At 42.6% G+C, this 18635-nt stretch overlaps 1 protein-coding gene across 1 annotated transcript in view; it reads right to left on the minus strand.

Annotated features, from left to right (window-relative positions):
• Window positions 1-5848: 5848 nt before the first annotated feature.
• The window catches only part of LOC110523888 (uncharacterized), a 48971-nt gene continuing 36184 nt past the window's right edge, over window positions 5849-18635 (minus strand). Inside the window, exon 4 of the mRNA XM_021603003.3 lies at window positions 5849-6917. Within this exon, the coding sequence (XP_021458678.3) occupies window positions 6716-6917 (202 nt within the window). The 3' untranslated portion in view covers window positions 5849-6715. The remainder of the gene's footprint in view (window positions 6918-18635) is intronic.

Here is an 18635-nt window from a genome sequence, read left to right on the forward strand (position 1 = left end):
TATTTCAATTGACAGATTTTCCTTAAATTACTTAACTCAGTAAACTCTTTGAAATTGTTGCATGTTGCGTTTATATTTTTGTTCAGTGTATATTCTTTCATCATCGAGCCATTGCAAGTTTGTCTAATTATTTATTATTGATATGAATCATTCATTATACTTCTACATCATGTAGGCAGCGTGTTGTAATAGTTGTAATATAATTCCCTTTATTCAGTTAAATGTATTCCTTTTGAATTGCACATTTTAATAAAAGGGTCGGTGATGCACTGTGCACATGGTTTTTATTATCTAGTATTTCACTTTGGAAAGAAAACAAACTGGATGAAAGCTGAAGAAAACAAAGAAAAAGCACCTCTCGGCAAGCAGTCACAGGACTTTGAAGTTATCTAACATGTCCTTGGAGAGACTGACTTTGATGTTTCGAAAAATTAAGCTCAAACAAACTGCAAATTCCCCTGGAAATAATTGTCAAACTGGATTCTTGAGCACCTAGACTACCCCGAGGGTAGCTCAGGCATCAGCCCTCCTACCTATTTATTTGGTGTTAAAATGTTTTTCTTTAATACTAACTCTAATGCACCTCTAGAGTGCAGGTCCCAAGGGGGTAGTTGTTCAATGCAAATGCAAACAAACATCTTGAAGTTCTGACAGTCTGAAAGTCTTTAGTTTTGTTTTCAGCATTTGTTGCTTATTATTCAAACCTTAGAATTGTTCAATTGCTTGAACGCGTTCCACGGGACTTTCTCTGTCTGAGATTGCGTTTTCGGGTCTGCTGTTTTACCAGCAATAACAGCTCTTACTGAAAGAAATTGGGTTAGCCCTCATTTTGAACACATCCCCTTTCCCTTCCCCTTTATGCAGTCTAATAAACAGGCCATAGGCCAGGTTGCTTTACCTCCACAACCCTCTAATTAAACTAACTAGCTACTGTGACAAATGGCTGCAGGTCTAGGCCTATGATTAGGACAGTTATTCATTACACTTCACAGCACAATAAATATCTCAACCTCATTTTCCTCCTGATAATGGAAGCCAGAAAAATCACTCTGTATACCCCCCCCCCCCCCCCCCCCCCCCCCCCGCGCCTCTTTAACTGGGCTTTATTTACATATAGTGATTAATGCCCTGGTCTTTCTTCACTGTGGTGATGTCGGGGGTGGCGGGGGAGAATTTAGCTCATATTTTATTAAACCAATCTGCGCCTGAATTGACTCAAACTTGGCAGGTCCTTAATTCATTATTCACTGTTCCCCTGTGACATAGCCACTGCAGCAGCACTACACATGTAGATGGCACTCCGATAAGTGCGGCGGTTCTGCCTTTGAAATCCCTCAATATGACTTTGTGCCAGCCGAGCTACGAGATGTGCAGAGGCAATGTTTAACTCCCTGCAGGCAAGAAAAGTTTATTTTCCATTTCCACTGTGTTTGTGTTTGTGTGTGTGTGTGTGTGCTCAAATCTTGCATGAAATTCCATTTTCTTCTGCAAACTATTCAATATATAATGTTTTCCCTCTCCATTGTTGGTAATATAGGGTCCTCATCTTTCAGCTTAATGAGAAAAATCTTTGTGCAGAATTACAGGTTAGTGATGTATTTAATCAAAGCACTAGTGAGGAAATAATAAAAGACATCTAGCTTGCTCCTCATCATTTTGTAGACATTTGGCAAACAATACATTGTATAGCTGTCTAAGTGGATCACATTGGCTGTACAGTGGAAGGACCACATTTGTTGTCATCTGATAAGAAAGTGAGACATCAATTCTCTATTCTTTAACAGCTTTGGCTAATGACTCATAATAGCATCCATCTTCAGCACGTACAAGGGCAGACATGGATTTCATGCACTTTTGTTGATGCCTCGGGTAAGAATTTGTCAGTGAAGCCCATTAGCTGCATTGCATTGGATTGCGTTGCGTGGGCCAACTTTGACCCTGGCATCGCTTTGAAGTGTCTCGAAACAGACATCGTGTTCATCCATTTGAACCCATCACTCCTGCTTCTCAGCCACTGTAACGCTACACTCTGACATCTGTCTTTAGACTCACACCGACAAAGCAGAGCCGAATTGATGTGAGAGGGGAGCTGCTTTTGTGAATCACCCTTATCTGTTCTGCAGCACTGACAAAATGTGTTACCTTTACCGTTTCCCAGTCCAACCTGGCTCTGTATTTGTATGTATTCCGAGCCAGTCTTTCTCTCTTTCCCTTTTGTTCCTTCCTCCCAGGCGGACCTTGGATCTTCTTCTCTGTTCTGTAATCCCTGCTCTGTCATCAGGATTACAGCTCACTGCTGTACAGGATTAATGACTGACAACTCTACACTCCTCACACAGAGCCAAGGAAGGGAGATGGGGAAAGGCCTCTTGGATGTGTGGGTGAGAAACAACTGTGTTGCTCTGGGGGGGATCATGTAATATCATCTGGGAGAAGCACTATACATTTGGGGTGTGTATGTTGGAGGGGTTGTGTGTGTGTGTGGGAGGGGGATTGTGCGTGTTTGTGTGTTCATATTTTTTTTTAGGACTGTGATACTTGCACAGCAAAAGCACTTCCACTTATATACCTCATTGGAGCACAACAGGATACAGGGTTCAGTTGGTGAGCCTCGGGCCTCTACTGAACTGAATTAGGCTGTGTGATGCAATGTCCCAGAATGTGTGTGTGTGTGTGTGTGTGTGTGTGTGTGTGTGTGTGTGTGTGTGTGTGTGTGTGTGTGTGTGTGTGTGTGTGTGTGTGTGTGTGTGTGTGTGTGTGTGTGTGTGTGTGTGTGTGTGTGTGTGTGTGTGTGTGTGTGTGTGTGTGTGTGTGTGTGTGTGTGTGCGTGCGTGCGTGCGAGAGAGAGAGACTTTGACACTCTGTGTGTGTGTGAGGATCCATGTCCAGGTGCTCGCCAGCAAGAACTTGGCAGTGCTTTCTCTCCAAATGTTCAACCAAGTGTCCTATCTATCAACACACGAGGGCATGTTGCTTGAAACCTGTTCAGAGTGGCAGCCTGAAACAGTTAGGCTGTTTGGTTGTGTCTGTGAATCCTTGAAAAATCAATTCTGTCTCTGCAACATCTGCCACACTACATCTGTTCCCAAACGAAACACTCCGTTCTCCTTCCTGTCTTGTCTGTATTGGGAAACTGCAAGAAAAAATAAGGCTAGGTAGCCGAGTGGTTAGAGCATTGGGCCAGTAATTGAAAGGTTGCTGGATCAAATCCCTGAGCTGACAAGGTACAAATCTGTCATTCTGCTTCTGAGCAAAGCAGTTAAACCACTGTTTCCTGGGTGCCGAAGATGTGGATGTTGATTAAGGCAGCCCCCCCACCTCTTTGATTCAGAGGGGTTGGGTTAAATGCGGAAGACACATTTCAGTTGAAGGCATTCAGTTGGACAACTGACTATGTATCCCCCTTTCCCAATCAATTGCATATGATTTTGAAGAAAACAAAGTGACTGTTGTTGTCAAACGTTTGTGCAGACTTTTGACACAATATACACTGCTCAAAAAAATAAAGGGAACACTTAAACAACACAATGTAACTCCAAGTCAATCACACTTCTGTGAAATCAAACTATCCACTTAGGAAGCAACACTGATTGACAATAAATGTCACATGCTGTTGTGCAAATGGAATAGACAACAGGTGGAAATTATAGGCAATTAGCAAGACACCCCCAATAAAGGAGTGGTTCTGCAGGTGGGGACTACGGACCACTTCTCAGTTCCTATGCTTCCTGGCTGATGTTTTGGTCACTTTTAAATGCTGGTGGTGCTTTCACTCTAGTGGTAGCATGAGACGGAGTCTACAACCCACACAAGTGGCTCAGGTAGTGCAGCTCATCCAGGATGGCACATCAATGCGAGCTGTGGCAAGAAGGTTTGCTGTGTCTGTCAGCGTGTCTGTCAGTGTCCAGAGCATGGAGGCGCTACCAGGAGACAGGCCAGTACATCAGGAGACGTGGAGGAGGCCGTAGGAGGGCAACAACCCAGCCGCAGGACCGCTACCTCCGCCTCTGTGCAAGGAGCAGCACTGCCAGAGCCCTGTAAAATGACCCCCAGCAGGCCACAAATGTGCATGTGTCTGCTCAAACGGTCAGAAACAGACTCCATGAGGGTGGTATGAGGTTCCGACCACACTACTGAGCCTCATTTTGACTTGTTTTAAGGACATTACATCAAAGTTGGATCAGCCTGTAGTGTGGTTTCCACTTTCATTTTGAGTGTGACTCCAAATCCAGACCTCCATGGGTTGATACATTTGATTTCCATTGATCATTTTTGTGTGATTTTGTTGTCAGCACATTCAACTATGTAATGAAAAAAGTTTTCAATAAGAATATTTCATACATTCAGATCTAGGATGTGTTATTTTAGTGTTCCTTTATTTTTTTGAGCAGTGTATATACAGTGGGGTAAAAAAATATTTAGTCAGCCACCAATTGTTCAAGTTCTCCCACTTAAAAAGATGGGAGAGGCCTGTAATTTTCATCATAGGTACACTTCAACTATGACAGACAAAATGAGGAAAGAAAATCCAGAAAATCACATTGTAGGATTTTTAATGAATTTATTTGCAAATTATGGTGGAAAATAAGTATTTGGTCACCTACAAACAAGCAAGATTTCTGGCTCTCACAGACCTGTAAACTTCTTCTTTAAAAGACTCCTCTGTCCTCCACTCGTTACCCGTATTAATGGCACCTGTTTGAACTTGTTATCAGTATAAAAGACACCTGTCCACAACCTCAAACAGTCACACTCCAAACTCCGCTATGGCCAAGACCAAAGAGCTGTCAAAGGACACCAGAAACAAAATTGTAGACCTGCACCAGGCTGGGAAGACTGAATCTGCAATACGTAAGCAGCTTGGTTTGAAGAAATCAACTGTGGGAGCAATTATTAGGAAATGGAAGACATACAAGACCACTGATAATCTCCCTCGATCTGGGGCTCCACGCAAGATCTCACCCCGTGGGGTCAAAATTATCACAAGCAAAAATCCCAGAACCACAACAGCCCCAAAACATCACTGCTCTAGAGGAGATCTGCATGGAGGAATGGGCCAAAATACCAGCAACAGTGTGTGAAAACCTTGTGAAGACTTACAGAAAACATTTGACCTCTGTCATTGCCAACAAAGGGTATATAACAAAGTATTGAGATAAACTTTTGTTATTGACCAAATACTTATTTTCCACCCTAATTTGCAAATAAATTCATTAAAAATCCTACAATGTGATTTTCTGGATTTTCTTTTCTCATTTTGTCTGTCATAGTTGAAGTGATGATGAAAATTACAGGCCTCTCTCATCTTTTTAAGTGGGAGAACTTGCACAATTGGTGGCTGACTAAATACTTTTTTGCCCCACTGTATATACAATATATATATATATTGTATATGTCACGATGAGAAGACCATCACTAACGAGGAATCTTCTGTGTTTTTGGTCGTTTGCAGTCGTCAAGCAGCTGTGGCTTAATTTTGTGAGACGAGCCCCGGAGCGTACAGGACAAGTGGGTTTGCAAAGCCATCTGGGGGACCATGATGCACTGCTTCTGCATCTTCTTGTGTTGGGTTGCATAATGTTTCGGGTCCTGCATCGCTTGAGGTCAACAGGCGTTTCATCCCAATAGATGTATTGGCATGCAGAACAGTTGTTCGTTGAAACACCATTGTGTCACAACCACAGTCTTACTAAAGTTCAAGTGATTATTCACTCATAATATATGCCACCCAGCGCATACTTTTCCATTGCGACTTGCAATAAAGTAAGTACTAGTGCTATAGGTGCTATATACTTGTGTTCATCCTGTTAAAAGTCAATGAGAGCATAAAGGACATAAAGCAAACAAATTGTGGTAAAATAGTTTATAGACCAGTAATCCGTATCTGAAATATAGCAATTCAAGCAGTAGATCACTCTGTTTTATGTACACTTTAATCTTTTTTTTTACCCTCACTTTTTCTTGTGGTGCATTTCTCAGCCTGACCTTGTGTGTGTAGTTTTTGAATGATCAATTCTATTAAAAGTTTTAAATAAGGGTCATCATAATAATTGATTGGCTGAAACATCTCTGGATATAAAAGCTGGTGTTCTGACCCTCATTTGTCCATTAGTGATGAGGATGGATCCTTCCTCTCTTCTCTCTGTACACTCTTTCTTTTCCTCTCGTTTTGACTCCCTAGCCTTTTATACTTAGTCACTTCCCTATCCTTTCTTTTCTCCTTATCTTTTTCCTTTTCATCTTCTACACTTTCATTTCTATAATTGCCCCTACCAGGTAGGTCAAGTTTTTCAGAAGACTTCAGCACATTTTACAGTGCATCCCTCCCCGCACGAACAACTGATCTCAGGTGCTGAAGAGGCATTTCGGCGCTTACGACAACACATGCATGTTCCACTCTCCACTCTTTACAGTTCAAACACGTCAGGATCCAAACAGATTCCATTCATCACCACACTAGGGGTCTTCCAGGTCCTTTAACTGCCGTCATACGTCTTTAATATCTCTTTTATACCTCACTTTTTTTCATTTTTTTTTCATTTTCCCTCTTGTTTGCTGCATCTTCTAACACTTGTTTTGAGCGTCCGTTTTTATCTTTCTCTCTCCTTCCATATCTGGGCCCCACACTCCACACACTACCACTCAGTCCTCTGCAGTCTTTAGAAGGAGTGTCCTAATTCATGGTGTCCTTCCCTACTCTTCCCCTTTTTAAAATTCACAAGAACCAAAAGCACTTCTTCCGGCTCTTCTTGCCGCTGTGAGGGGGGCGTGCCGGTGTCACCGGCAGGGGTGAGTCCTGGCGGTGTGGCGTGGTGGGCTGGGGGGTCACAGCAGCTAGGGGGGAGCCCTCTGGAGGGTCTCCTACCCGCCACGTGCGGGTTACTGCCCCCTCCTGCAGCCGGAAGTCATGCTCCACACTGCAGAGAAGAGACAGAATGATTAAGTCACAAATACCCGCCTCTCACTATCATGTCAACCTGAACTGTACCATACTGGCTTGGATATTTTCTTTTCACATTGGTTGTGTTCATAAATTCACTCTTGCAATCTACTCCGATATTACTGAGCTCTGGTTTGAGAGTCCCAGAGCTCAGAATAATTGATGCATGTACAAACAACCTACACCTGGTTGTTATGACAGGTTTCAGTAAACATAAAAAAACTCAATTCAATTCTTGCCAGTAAAACAGTTAAAGTCACTGGCCCTCTAGATAACATGAAAACAGTCGAACCAGCTCTGCTAAGGTAAGTCAAATGTTCAGAGTAAAGTCTTCTCTCATTTACTGTATGTCTGGATGTAGCTACCAAGCTAGCCAGCTTTAGCCAGTTAGCGTCGGTGCTTGACTGCCATTGTGAGATCAGAATGCTAGGATCAACCCTACTCTTCACCCAGAGCGTCCAGTGTGTGGTCTGACCGCTCTGAGAGTGAAAAGCTCTGAATTTATGAACAGACAATCTGACAATGCTCTGAGTCTATGAACAGTCCAGAGCGCACTCTGGAGGCAATTTACGAACACATCCATTGTCCTTTCCTGCTTGGTTCCAACAACTATGGTGGATGAGTAAGTAAGTCAGCACAGTACAGCCTGGCTCGGCTTGGTTCAGCTTGGCTCCATAGTGTGAATAAACCAAAAGAGGGGGTAGAAAAATCAAGAGAAAATGGAAGAAAAATAAAAGGCAGCTAAGATGCTGATTCGGTGGTGACTGTATAGCTTTAGGGCCTAGTATGTAGGAGTAGAGTCAGGTTTAAACGCTGATGCACCCCCTCCACAGTCTATAAGCTATTCAGGTGAGGCATTAATAAATAAACACATCATAGATAAAGAAAAGCCTATAAGGATCATATTTACCTGCAGCTACACGTTCAGTGAACTGAATTGTGCCTCCCCCTGCAAGTATATTTAATATTTTTTACTTTGCTGCTTGCTGTTCTTTCTGATTATGCAGTGAGAGTCCTAGTTAGGTGGAGTTTCTCATCACAGCATCACTCCTCCCTCTTTCAGTGGGAGGAGAGAGAGAGAGAGAGCGAATGAGTGGGATAGAGAGATGCAGAGGGCGAGACACAACAGCAGGACCCTGAGCTTCAACAGCAGAACAATGAGATGTATCAGGAGCTTCATATTCTTCTCAATTCATACTAGACATCCGGCTTAGCCTCCCACACACACACACACACACACACACACACACACACATATAGTCGCTCGCTCACCAGCCACTTCAGTTATTCAAACGCACAAGAACACTCAGGAATTTAGGCACTCAGACAGACACAGGCAGGTAGAGTAATGGACAAAAGGCAGGCAACAGTACAGACAGAGTATCTCAAAGAGGATTTCATCCATCCCCACTGTATACTACTGTAGAAGAAGGTATTCTACTGTACAGAAGGTGGGGAAAAGTCACTTCAAAACCAAACCTCTTTTCGCTCTAGAATGTAAAGAGTCTATCCATGGAAGCATAGGGGACTGCTGTGTGACTGACTGCTAAAAGCTTCAGATAAAAACACAGACCAACTCCAGCAGCGCTTAAATAGTGGCGAGACAGCCTCAAACACTAGCTGAGTAGCCTGCCCCATCCCAACACACACACACACACACAAACATGCCCCTCTGTACACGCCACCACTATCCCAAGACAGCACCCCACCAGAGTTCCCCAGTGAGATGTCCTATGTTCCTGCTGTGTAAATGAAAAGCCCCAGTCTGTGGCCCCAGCGTGATCAATGCTCGACAGGCACTGGAGGGAGCTGTCCGCCCTCAACCTTAATTATCTCAGCTAGCATCGAGCATCAAGAAGCCTACTTAGTGACTACTGTGCTGTGGCACCAAACACAACACAACACAACACACACACACACACACACCGTGCATGCAAGCACACACACACACTCCTACCCATTTGCTGTGCTACTGATGTGCTCTCCTAAAATATGTTTTAACCCTCAAGCTACAGACTGGGGTCAATATGAGACAAGAGGCATAATTTTGATCTTAGCCCAAATGTGGTTTATTCAATTCTTAATTTTTTTTCATGACTGTCAATCAACTTGTTCTTAACAAATCTAAATTATTGTTTTGTGTGGACTTAGTTTAGTGAGTCCTTTTTTGGGTCATTTTGACCGCAGCAAAAACACCTATTTCGGCCTATAGTAATTTGATAGATTCCAAAAAATATGATAGTAATTTATGTTTTTTTATGGAAACATAATTACAAGTTATCCATATACAGCCAGAAGGTGGAGGGGGACCAGTATCAGTGATTGTGATCAGATAGACAGCTCATCTGCAGAGATACAGTGCCTTGCAAAAGTATTCATCCCCCTTGGCATTTTGCCTATTGCATTACAACCTGTAATTTAAATGGGTTTTTATTTGGATTTCATGTAATGGGCATACACAAAATAGTCCAAACTGGTGAGGTGAAATGAAAAAAATTACTTGTTTCAAAAAATTCAATAAAATGTAAAAAGGAAAATTGGTGCATGCATATGTATTCACCCCCTTTGCATATGTATTCACCCCCTTTGCATATGTATTCACTCCCTTTGCATATGTATTCACGCCCTTTGCATATGTATTCACGCCCTTTGCATATGTATTCACCCTCTTTGCATATGTATTCACCACCTTTGCATATGTATTCACCACCTTTGCATATGTATTCACTCCCTTTGCATATGTATTCACTCCCTTTGCATATGTATTCACCCCCTTTGCATATGTATTCACCACCTTTGCATATGTATTTACCACCTTTGCATATGTATTCACCACCTTTGCATATGTATTCACCACCTTTGCATATGTATTCACTCCCTTTGCATATGTATTCACGCCCTTTGCATATGTATTCACCCTCTTTGCATATGTATTCACACCCTTTGCATATTTATTCAATTCCTTTGCATATGTATTCACCCTCTTTGCATATGTTTTCAGCCCCTTTGCATATGTATTCACCCCTTTGCATATGTATTCACCCACTTTGCATATGTATTCACCCCCTTTGCTATGAAGCCCCTACATAAGATCTGGTGCAACCATAATCATAATAGTCACATAATTAGTTACATTGCACACAGGTGGACTTTATTTAAGTGTCACATGATCTATCACATGATCTCAGTATACATACACCTGTTCTGAAAGGCCCCAGAGTCTGCAACACAACTAAGCAAGGGGCACCACCAAGCAAGCAGCACCATGAAGACCAAGGAGATCTCCAAACAGGTCAGGGACAAAGTTGTGGAGAAGTACACATCAGGGTTGGATTATTTAAAAAAATCTGAAACTTTGAACATCCCACAGTGCACCATTACATCCATTATTAAAAAATGGAAAGAATATGGCACAAAAACAAACCTGCAAAGAGGGTGTCACCCACCAAAACCCACAGACCAGGCAAGGAGGGCATCAATCAGAGAGGCAAAAAAGAGACCAAAGATGACCCTGAAGGTCCATAGGACCACTTTAAGCCGTACACTCCACAGAACTGGGCTTTATGTAAGAGTTTGTCAGAAAAAATACATTGCTTAAGAAAAAAATGAGCTAACACGTTTGGTGTTCGCCAAAAGGCATGTGGGAGACTCCTCAAACATATGGAAGAAGGTACTCTGGTCAGATGAGACTAAAATTTAGCTTTTTGGCCATCAAGGGAAATGTTATGTCTGGCGCAAACCCAACACCTCTCATCACCCTGAGAAGATCATCCCCACAGTGAAGCATGGTGGTGGCAGCATTATGCTGTGGGGATGTTTTTCATCAGCAGGGACTGGGAAACTGGTCAGAATTGAAGGAATGATGGATATGGCTACATACAGGGAAATTCTTGAGGGAAACCTGTTTCAGTCTTCAAGAGATTTGAGACTGGGAAGGAGGTTCACCTTCCAGCAGGACAATGACCCTAAGCATACTGCTAAAGCAATACTCGAGGCGTTTAAAGGGAAACATTGAAATGTCTTGGAATGGTCTAGTTTAAGCCCAGACCTCAATCCAATTGAGATTCTGGTATGACTTAAAGACTGCTGTACACCAGCGGAACCCATCCAACTTGAAGGAGCTGGAGCAGTTTTGCCTTGAAGAATGGGCAAAAATCCCACTGGCTAGATGTGCCAAGCTTATAGAGACATACCCCAAGAGACGTGCAGCTGTAATTGGGGGGGGGGTGAATAGCTATTAAAGTTTTCATTTTTTTGGTCTACTTTCTTGTTTGTTTCACAATAAAACACATTTTGCATCTCCAAAGTGGTAGGCATGTTGTGTAAATCAAATGATACAACAAATCAATTTTAATTCCAGGTTGTAAGGTAACAAAATAGAAAAAAATGCCAAGGGGGTGAATACTTTCGCAAGCCACTGTATATAGCGCCCCATGTACTCACCTAAGATTGTACTTTGCTATACCACGTACAGTATCTTATGACTTTGTAAAAAAAACTAAATTACCTTATTTCTGTGCACATAAAAATCTACTGATGGTATATAAAGTCTGCCAATTGTAATAAATAATTGATTGACCTGCAATACACTCCGAATCAACACATATTCTCTGAAAAGTATTTCTAAGGCAAATCCAGGTTTCTCTGGTCATAATATTAAAGGGCGACTGCACTTCCTGATTTGGTCTTGTTTTTCATCAATGCTCAGCGGCCATGACTGAAGGCAAACAAGAGTGGTCTTGAATGCCGGTCTTGACTCAGCTCAGCTGTGCTACAACACAATATTCTATAACTGGCTAGTTTTGTCTCATCTCTCCTTATGTCTGCTGTTAGATCTTTCCCGGGGGACAAATCCCAGAACTACTAATATCTCTACAACAGGTGTAGGCTACATGTGGACATTGCACAAATATCGCCTAGCTTGAGTGTAGATACATTTAACAACGACAATCAATGAGTGTGTTGAGATTACAATGACACAAATGTTATGCTGTAAATATCATATTGATGTGCTTATACAGCCTAGACGTAGCTAATAAATAATAATACGTTGTGTGTAGAAGTTTGTAGAGTACAACTTCAGGTGTCTAACCAGAACTAGAATGGCATTTGTCCATTTGGACAAATATAAGGATTTGTCTGTCTAACCACACACTGACATGCACAGCTCTTTGGGTGAGGCTCTGTCTCCAGTGGGTGAGGAAGTCCCTTCCATTTATGTAATGTATTACAGGTTATGGACACGTGCAGGAGGATTGGAGTGCATGACATTCCATCCTGGATATGACAGCCTTTTCCCATAGAGATAGATAGAGGACTCATCTTTGTACCTGTGCCATTAAAGTGCCTGTGATAGCCTCAATGGTTCTGCCCATGCTATCTCCAATAAGACCAATAAGAAGTAATCCGTTTTCTTCTTCACGATTGGCTGATCCCTCCTGATGACCCAGTGGGACATGACTCTAACCGGGTCACCAGGAGGGATCAGCCAATGAATTTGGAAGTCCCATCCAGTTGACTACATTAAAATGGTGGAAGCCCTGTTGAAAAATGTTTCTTAAACGGAAGCAAACGGAACAAAACAGGGATAAACATACCTGAATTTGTCCAATAGAAACTCTTGTTTGCAACTGTTGGACTAAAGATTACACCCTAGATCGGGTAGATGCAGGCAAGAGTGTGCAAGGTGGTATTGAATGTGTCACTGTCTGTCACCTTGATTACTCAAATGTTTCTTTTGACCTAACCTACGTTGTAAACTTTCATTCATAGATTAGGTTGTAGCAACCTCATGATGGGTACAGGGAAAATTAGAGTTTCATGTAGTATCCTAAACCTATCGATGTTACATTGAGCTGGGTGAATGGAATGTGAATGACAGTCATCCAATATGCTGTAATAGCAATAAGGCCATGCTCATAAAATAAAAAAAACGGCATCCCACATTTTAAATGGCACCGACCGCCACTGAGCTATATACAGGGAGTACCAGTTCCCAGTGGGCAGGTTTGGGGAGTAAAGGATGACATGTGATCCGTTTACATGCAATCTGTTACATGTAAATTATTTTAAAAAACGGCCACTTTTATCTGTTACGTTACCAGCAAAAATATTGTAATCAGATTACCGATACTTTTGAAAAACTTCTCATTCGAGAATTACTTTTAAATTCTGAAAGAAGGTTTGCAAAATAAAATCTTTGACACTTTGTTTTCTCAATTACATTCAAATCTGCATTGAAACAAGGTGTAAGTTTAAGTTTGTTCGACCTGAGCGTGTCTGACCAGAAGTCAGAGACCAATATGATGACACACACCAAATGTGTTTGATGGATCGCGGGAAAAGAGCAGGAATAGGCTTTTGTAGGCTACAGTCCAAGCGATGTCTTCCAATTGTGCGACTGCTGTCGGCATCCAAAGATTATCCAATTTAAATAAACGCTTGGAGGTAAGGATGACAGTGGTGTAGTCTACTGCGATACGGATATCACGTATTATTGATATCTACATAGCACATTGATGTGAATCATACAGCTGCTCTCTCATTTAGCTATTTGCGCCTTAAGGGTTGCGTTTGTTGTGGATGGCTGTTCACAAGTCTAAATGTGTATTTGAACCCAATAATGGTTGCATTCAAGAAGTTTAAACTGCCTATCGATCGTTGTTTTTGAAACCAGTGGACAGCCAGTGAAAAATGTGCTCTTGCAACAGTTGCATAGTGCAGATAAAAGCCTATGGAATAAAAGTGAGGACAACAAAGTACGTTCATCTCTAGGAGACAGAACACGTCTCCTTCCTGAGCGGTATAATGGCTGCGTGGTCCCATGGTGTTTATACTTGCGTAATATTGTTTGTACAGATGAACGTGGTATCTTCAGGGGTTTGGAAATTACTCCCAAGGATGAACCAGACTTGTGGTGGTCTTGGCTGATTTCTTTTGATTTTCCCATGATGTCAAGTAAAGAGGCACTGAGTTTGACGGTAGGCCCTGAAATACATCCACAGGTACACCTCCAATTGACACAAATGATGTCAATTAGCCAATCAGAAGCTTCTAAAGCCATTACATTATTTTTTGGAATCATAACTTAGTGTATGTTATCTTCTGACCCACTGGAATTGTGATACAGTGAATTATAAGTGAAATAATCTGTCTGTAAACAATTGTTGGAAAAATTACTTGTATCATGCACAAACTTTCCATAACTATAGTTTGTTAACAAAATTTGTGGAGTGGTTGAAAAAATAGTTTTAATACCTCCAACCTAAGTGTATGTAAACTTCAACTGTATATAAAAATATATATTTTCTAAATAACATTTAGTTCACATTTCTATTTCATCTTTACAATCATTTGAATGATATTTTGATTTCATCTCTTCAGTTTGTGTTGGAAAGAGAAGGGTTAATGTCTAATCATTTTTTCTTCTTCTCTTGTGGTCTCTGGATAGAAAAACCTAGCTAGCTCAGCCATTGGTTAGCCCTCCAGAAGCTGGAAAGAAGGTCTTTACCATTTAATTATATTAAATCAGAATTGTGCAGTGACAGTGGAATGAACCAATCACATTTTGACTTGCAATGGATGGAACCATTCAAAATAAGTCACGTGTGAGAGCACGAGAGCAAATAATCAGTGGTGCAAGCAGTACTTTTCCCACGCTAACGCTTGTAATGTTAGCTAGCTTGTGTTGTAGTAGTGTGACAATGGTGACGGTGGCTTCCGCAGCTGTTATTAACTTCAATGTGGATGTTGTTGATCATTTTTTAATATCACCCTTTTTAAGATTAACTTTCAAACTTCTTTCAAACAAATTATCGCCGTTTGGTGAGTGGCACTGTTTTTTTTGTTGCAGCTTGCTTGCAAAAGCTAATTCTTTCTTTATTTCTTTCTTTTTCACCTTTATTTAACCAGGTAGGCCAGTTGAGAACAAATTCTCATTTACAACTGTGACCTGGTCAAGATAAAGCAAAGCAGTGCGACAAAAACAACAACACAGAGTTACACATAAACAAACATACGGTCAATAATACATTAGAAAAAAATAAAGAAAAATCTATGTACAGTGTGTGCAAATGTAGAAGAGTAGGGAGGTAGGCAATAAATAGCCCATAGAGGCGAAATACTTACAATGGTCTTTGAAAATAATGACTGTGTAACGTTGTTGAATTTAAACTTTAGATCACTGGTTAGTGTGATGAACGTGATAAAATATATTTGCGATCGGAAGTAATTGCTGGTATGTTCATTTCATTTTGGAAATTAAATAGTTGTGTCATGTTTTAGACAAGACCCAAATTCGAGGTACATAATGGCAGGCAGTCTCAGGGTCAGGGCAGGCAGAGGTCAAAAATCCAGTGTGGTGTGACACAGAACGGCAGGCAGGGTCAGGGCAGGCAGAATGGTCAAAACTGGGAAAACTAGAAACAGGAGCAAGCCCCCCTCACCTCTCTGATTCAGAGGGGTTGGGTTAAATGCGGAAGATACAGTTTGGTTGAATGAATTAAATTGTGCAACTGACTTGGCACCCCCTTTCCCCTGGTGTGATAGTGGTGTCAGGCTACCATAGGTTGTGTAAACAGTGTGATTTGTTTTGCTGGTCGCATTATGTTATACATGTGTCCCTGTCGGTTCTGTCTCTGTGTGAGCGGCAACCCGGCAACCAGGCCTGTTTGATTAATTCATGATGTCTTCAAAATGCATTGCTCCTCACTAGAACTACAATGGTCTATCACATCCTCACACGGTCTCACTTATCATTGCAATGCGGATGACGCTCAACTACTTTTCTCCTGCCTGGCAGTTATCTCAGCTTGGATGTCGACAGGAGGTCAGGTCCAGCTCTGCCCAGTCCAAGCTCTTCTCTGTCCTGGCACCCCAATGGTGGAATCAGCTTCCCCCTGAAGCTAGGACAGCAGAGTCCCTGCCCATTGTCTGAAAACATCTGAAACCCTACCTCTTCAAAGAGTATCTTAAATAAATCCACAGCAATCCCCTCGCACCCCCTCCTCACCCCTGTTAGTCCAAGAACTGATGCTCTGGTAACGTTTGCAACACCTGATATAGAGGTCCTGGATGGCAGTGATGTACTGGGCCGTCCGCACCACCCTCTGTAGCGCTTTGCGGTTGAAGATGGTGCATTTGCCATACAAAGTGCTGAAGCAGACAGTCAAGATGCTCTCGATGGCGCAGCTGTAGAACTTTTTGATCTGAGAGCCCATGCCAAATATTTTCAGGCACTGTTGTGCCCTCTTCACCACTGTGTCTATGGACCATGTTAAGTCCTTAGTGATGTGGATGCCAAGGAACTTGAAGCTCTCGACCTGCTCCACTACAGCGCCGTCGATGTGGATGGAGGCGTGTTCTTTCCTCATTCTCCTGTAGTCCACAATCAGCTCCTTGGTCTTACTGACATTGAGGGAGAGATTGTTGACCTTGCACCACACTGCCAAGTCTCTGACCTCCTCCCTATAGGCTGTCTCATCGCTTCAGTGATCAGGCCTACCACCATCATGTCAGCAGCAAACTTGATGATGGTGTTGTAGTCGTGCGTGGCCACACAGTTATGGTGAACAGGGAGTACAGGAGGGGACTAAGCACGCACCCCTTAGGGGCCCCCGTGTTGAGGGTCAGTGTGGAGGAGATGTTGTTGTCTACCGTCACCACCTGGGGTGGCCCTTCAGGAAGTCCAGGATCCAGTTGCAGAGGGAATACCCAAGCTTGGTGATAAGCTTGGAGGGGAGTCTGGTGTTGAACGCTGAACTGACATTTATGAACAGCATTCTCACATAGTTATTTCCCCTCTTGTCTAAGTGGGAGAGGGCAGTGTGAAGTGCAATTGAAATTGCGTCATCTGTGGATCTGTTGGGGCGGAATCGGAATTGTAGTGGGTCCAGGGTGTCTGCGATGATGGTGTTGTGTGTTATGACCAGCCTTTCAAAGCAATTCATAATTATGGCTGTGAGTGCTGCAGGGCGACAATCATTTCGGCAGGTTACCTTGGGAACAGGGAATATGGTGGTCTGCATAAAACATGTAGGTATTACAGACTGGGTCAGGGAGAGGTTGAGAATGTCAGTGAAGACACTTGCCAGCTGGTCAGCGCATGCGCTGAGTACACATCCTAGTAATCCATCTGGCCCTGCGGCCTTGTGAATGCTAACCTGTTTAAAGGTTTTATTGGCTACGGAGAGCGTGATCACACAGTCGTCCGGAACAGCTGGTGCCCTCATGCATAGTTCAGTGTTGCTAGTCTCGAAGCACGCATAGAAGGTATTTAGCTTGTCTGGGCTTGCATCACTGGACAGCTCGCGGCCGGGTTTCCCTTTGTAATCCATGGTAGTTTGCAAGCCCTTGGTAAACTCTGATTTACCAACCCAAAATACTCCCGCACAACCTCTTCTTGTGTCTCCACCAGATGGAGACTACAAGTGTAATGGCTACGCTAAATGCCCTGGCACTTACAAATGTAGATCATTCAAAACACCCCCAAACAAGGAAACAGATCCAAATCAAAGGTGTTATCACATGCTCCACTAAGTCAGTTATTTATCTGATAACCCTTCCTTGGTAAAAATTATGTGGGCAAAACTAAGCGTGAGGAGAGGGTGACCGTGACAATTTATTGTTAAAATGAGAGGCCGCCTGGATTTCTTATTTAAAGACCCTTGCTCCCTTCGGTCTAAACTTAAAGTTTGATCTGAAGCCATTCTTGTGATTGTTGTGTTTTTGCTATCCATTGTAAATAATGTTTCTAGGCCTGTATAGCCAAATTGTGTCTATGATCGTATGTTATCCATTCACGCTTTTTATATGTTCTATTTATTTCTGTAAATCAACCAAGTCACAGCCAGCCCTGATTACAGACATCTTTGTGTGTCCTTTCAAACCATATACACTAGTGACCCGCAGTGCTTGTCAATATACCCTGAAGACGAAAGCTTGGATGTTGAAACGTTGGTTATAAAATTATTGCATCTGAGCTCCTGGAGTGTGCGGCTCTCCTTTTCTTTTCAAGTTTGCAAGCCCTGCCACATCCGACGAGCATCAGAGCCGGTGTAGTAGGATTCGACCTTGGTCCTGTATTGACACTTTACCTGTTTGATGGTTCATAAGCGGGCGTAGCAGTATTTCGTATAAGCGTCTGGATTAGTGTCCCGCTCATTAAGTTGTAGCTCTAGCCTTTAGCTCAGTGCGGATGTTGCCCGAAATCCATGGCTTCTGGTTGGGATATGTACGTACGGTCACCGTGGAGACAATGTCGTCAATGCACTTATTAATGAAGCTGGTGACTGATGTGGTAAACCCCAGAACATATTCCAGTCTGTGCTAGCGAAACAGTCCTGTAGCTTAGCATCCGCTTCATCGGACCATTTCCATATTGAGCGCGTACTTCCTGTTTGAGTATTTGCTTGTAAGCAGGAATTAGGAGGATAGAGTTACATGCTGACCACACTGCTCGCGTCGCTTGTGCAAGCGTTACAAAATAAATGTACACATTCATGTTAGTCAAACATTGCACCCACACTGCTCGTGTGCGTCAGCGAGCATCTGCGTAGACGGGCGCTAAAATAGAACTTGGTTCTATATGTGACGCTCAACGCGCTGCAAGTCCTGCCTCTCAAATCTCCTCATTGTTTTTTTTGAGCATATACTCACGTGCCATCTCCTCATTGGTTTTTAGGAGCATATATTCACT

This window comes from Oncorhynchus mykiss, chromosome 5 (assembly GCF_057628025.1).
Source record: "Oncorhynchus mykiss isolate SJ-2025 chromosome 5, ASM5762802v1, whole genome shotgun sequence".
Lineage (NCBI taxonomy): Eukaryota > Metazoa > Chordata > Actinopteri > Salmoniformes > Salmonidae > Oncorhynchus > Oncorhynchus mykiss.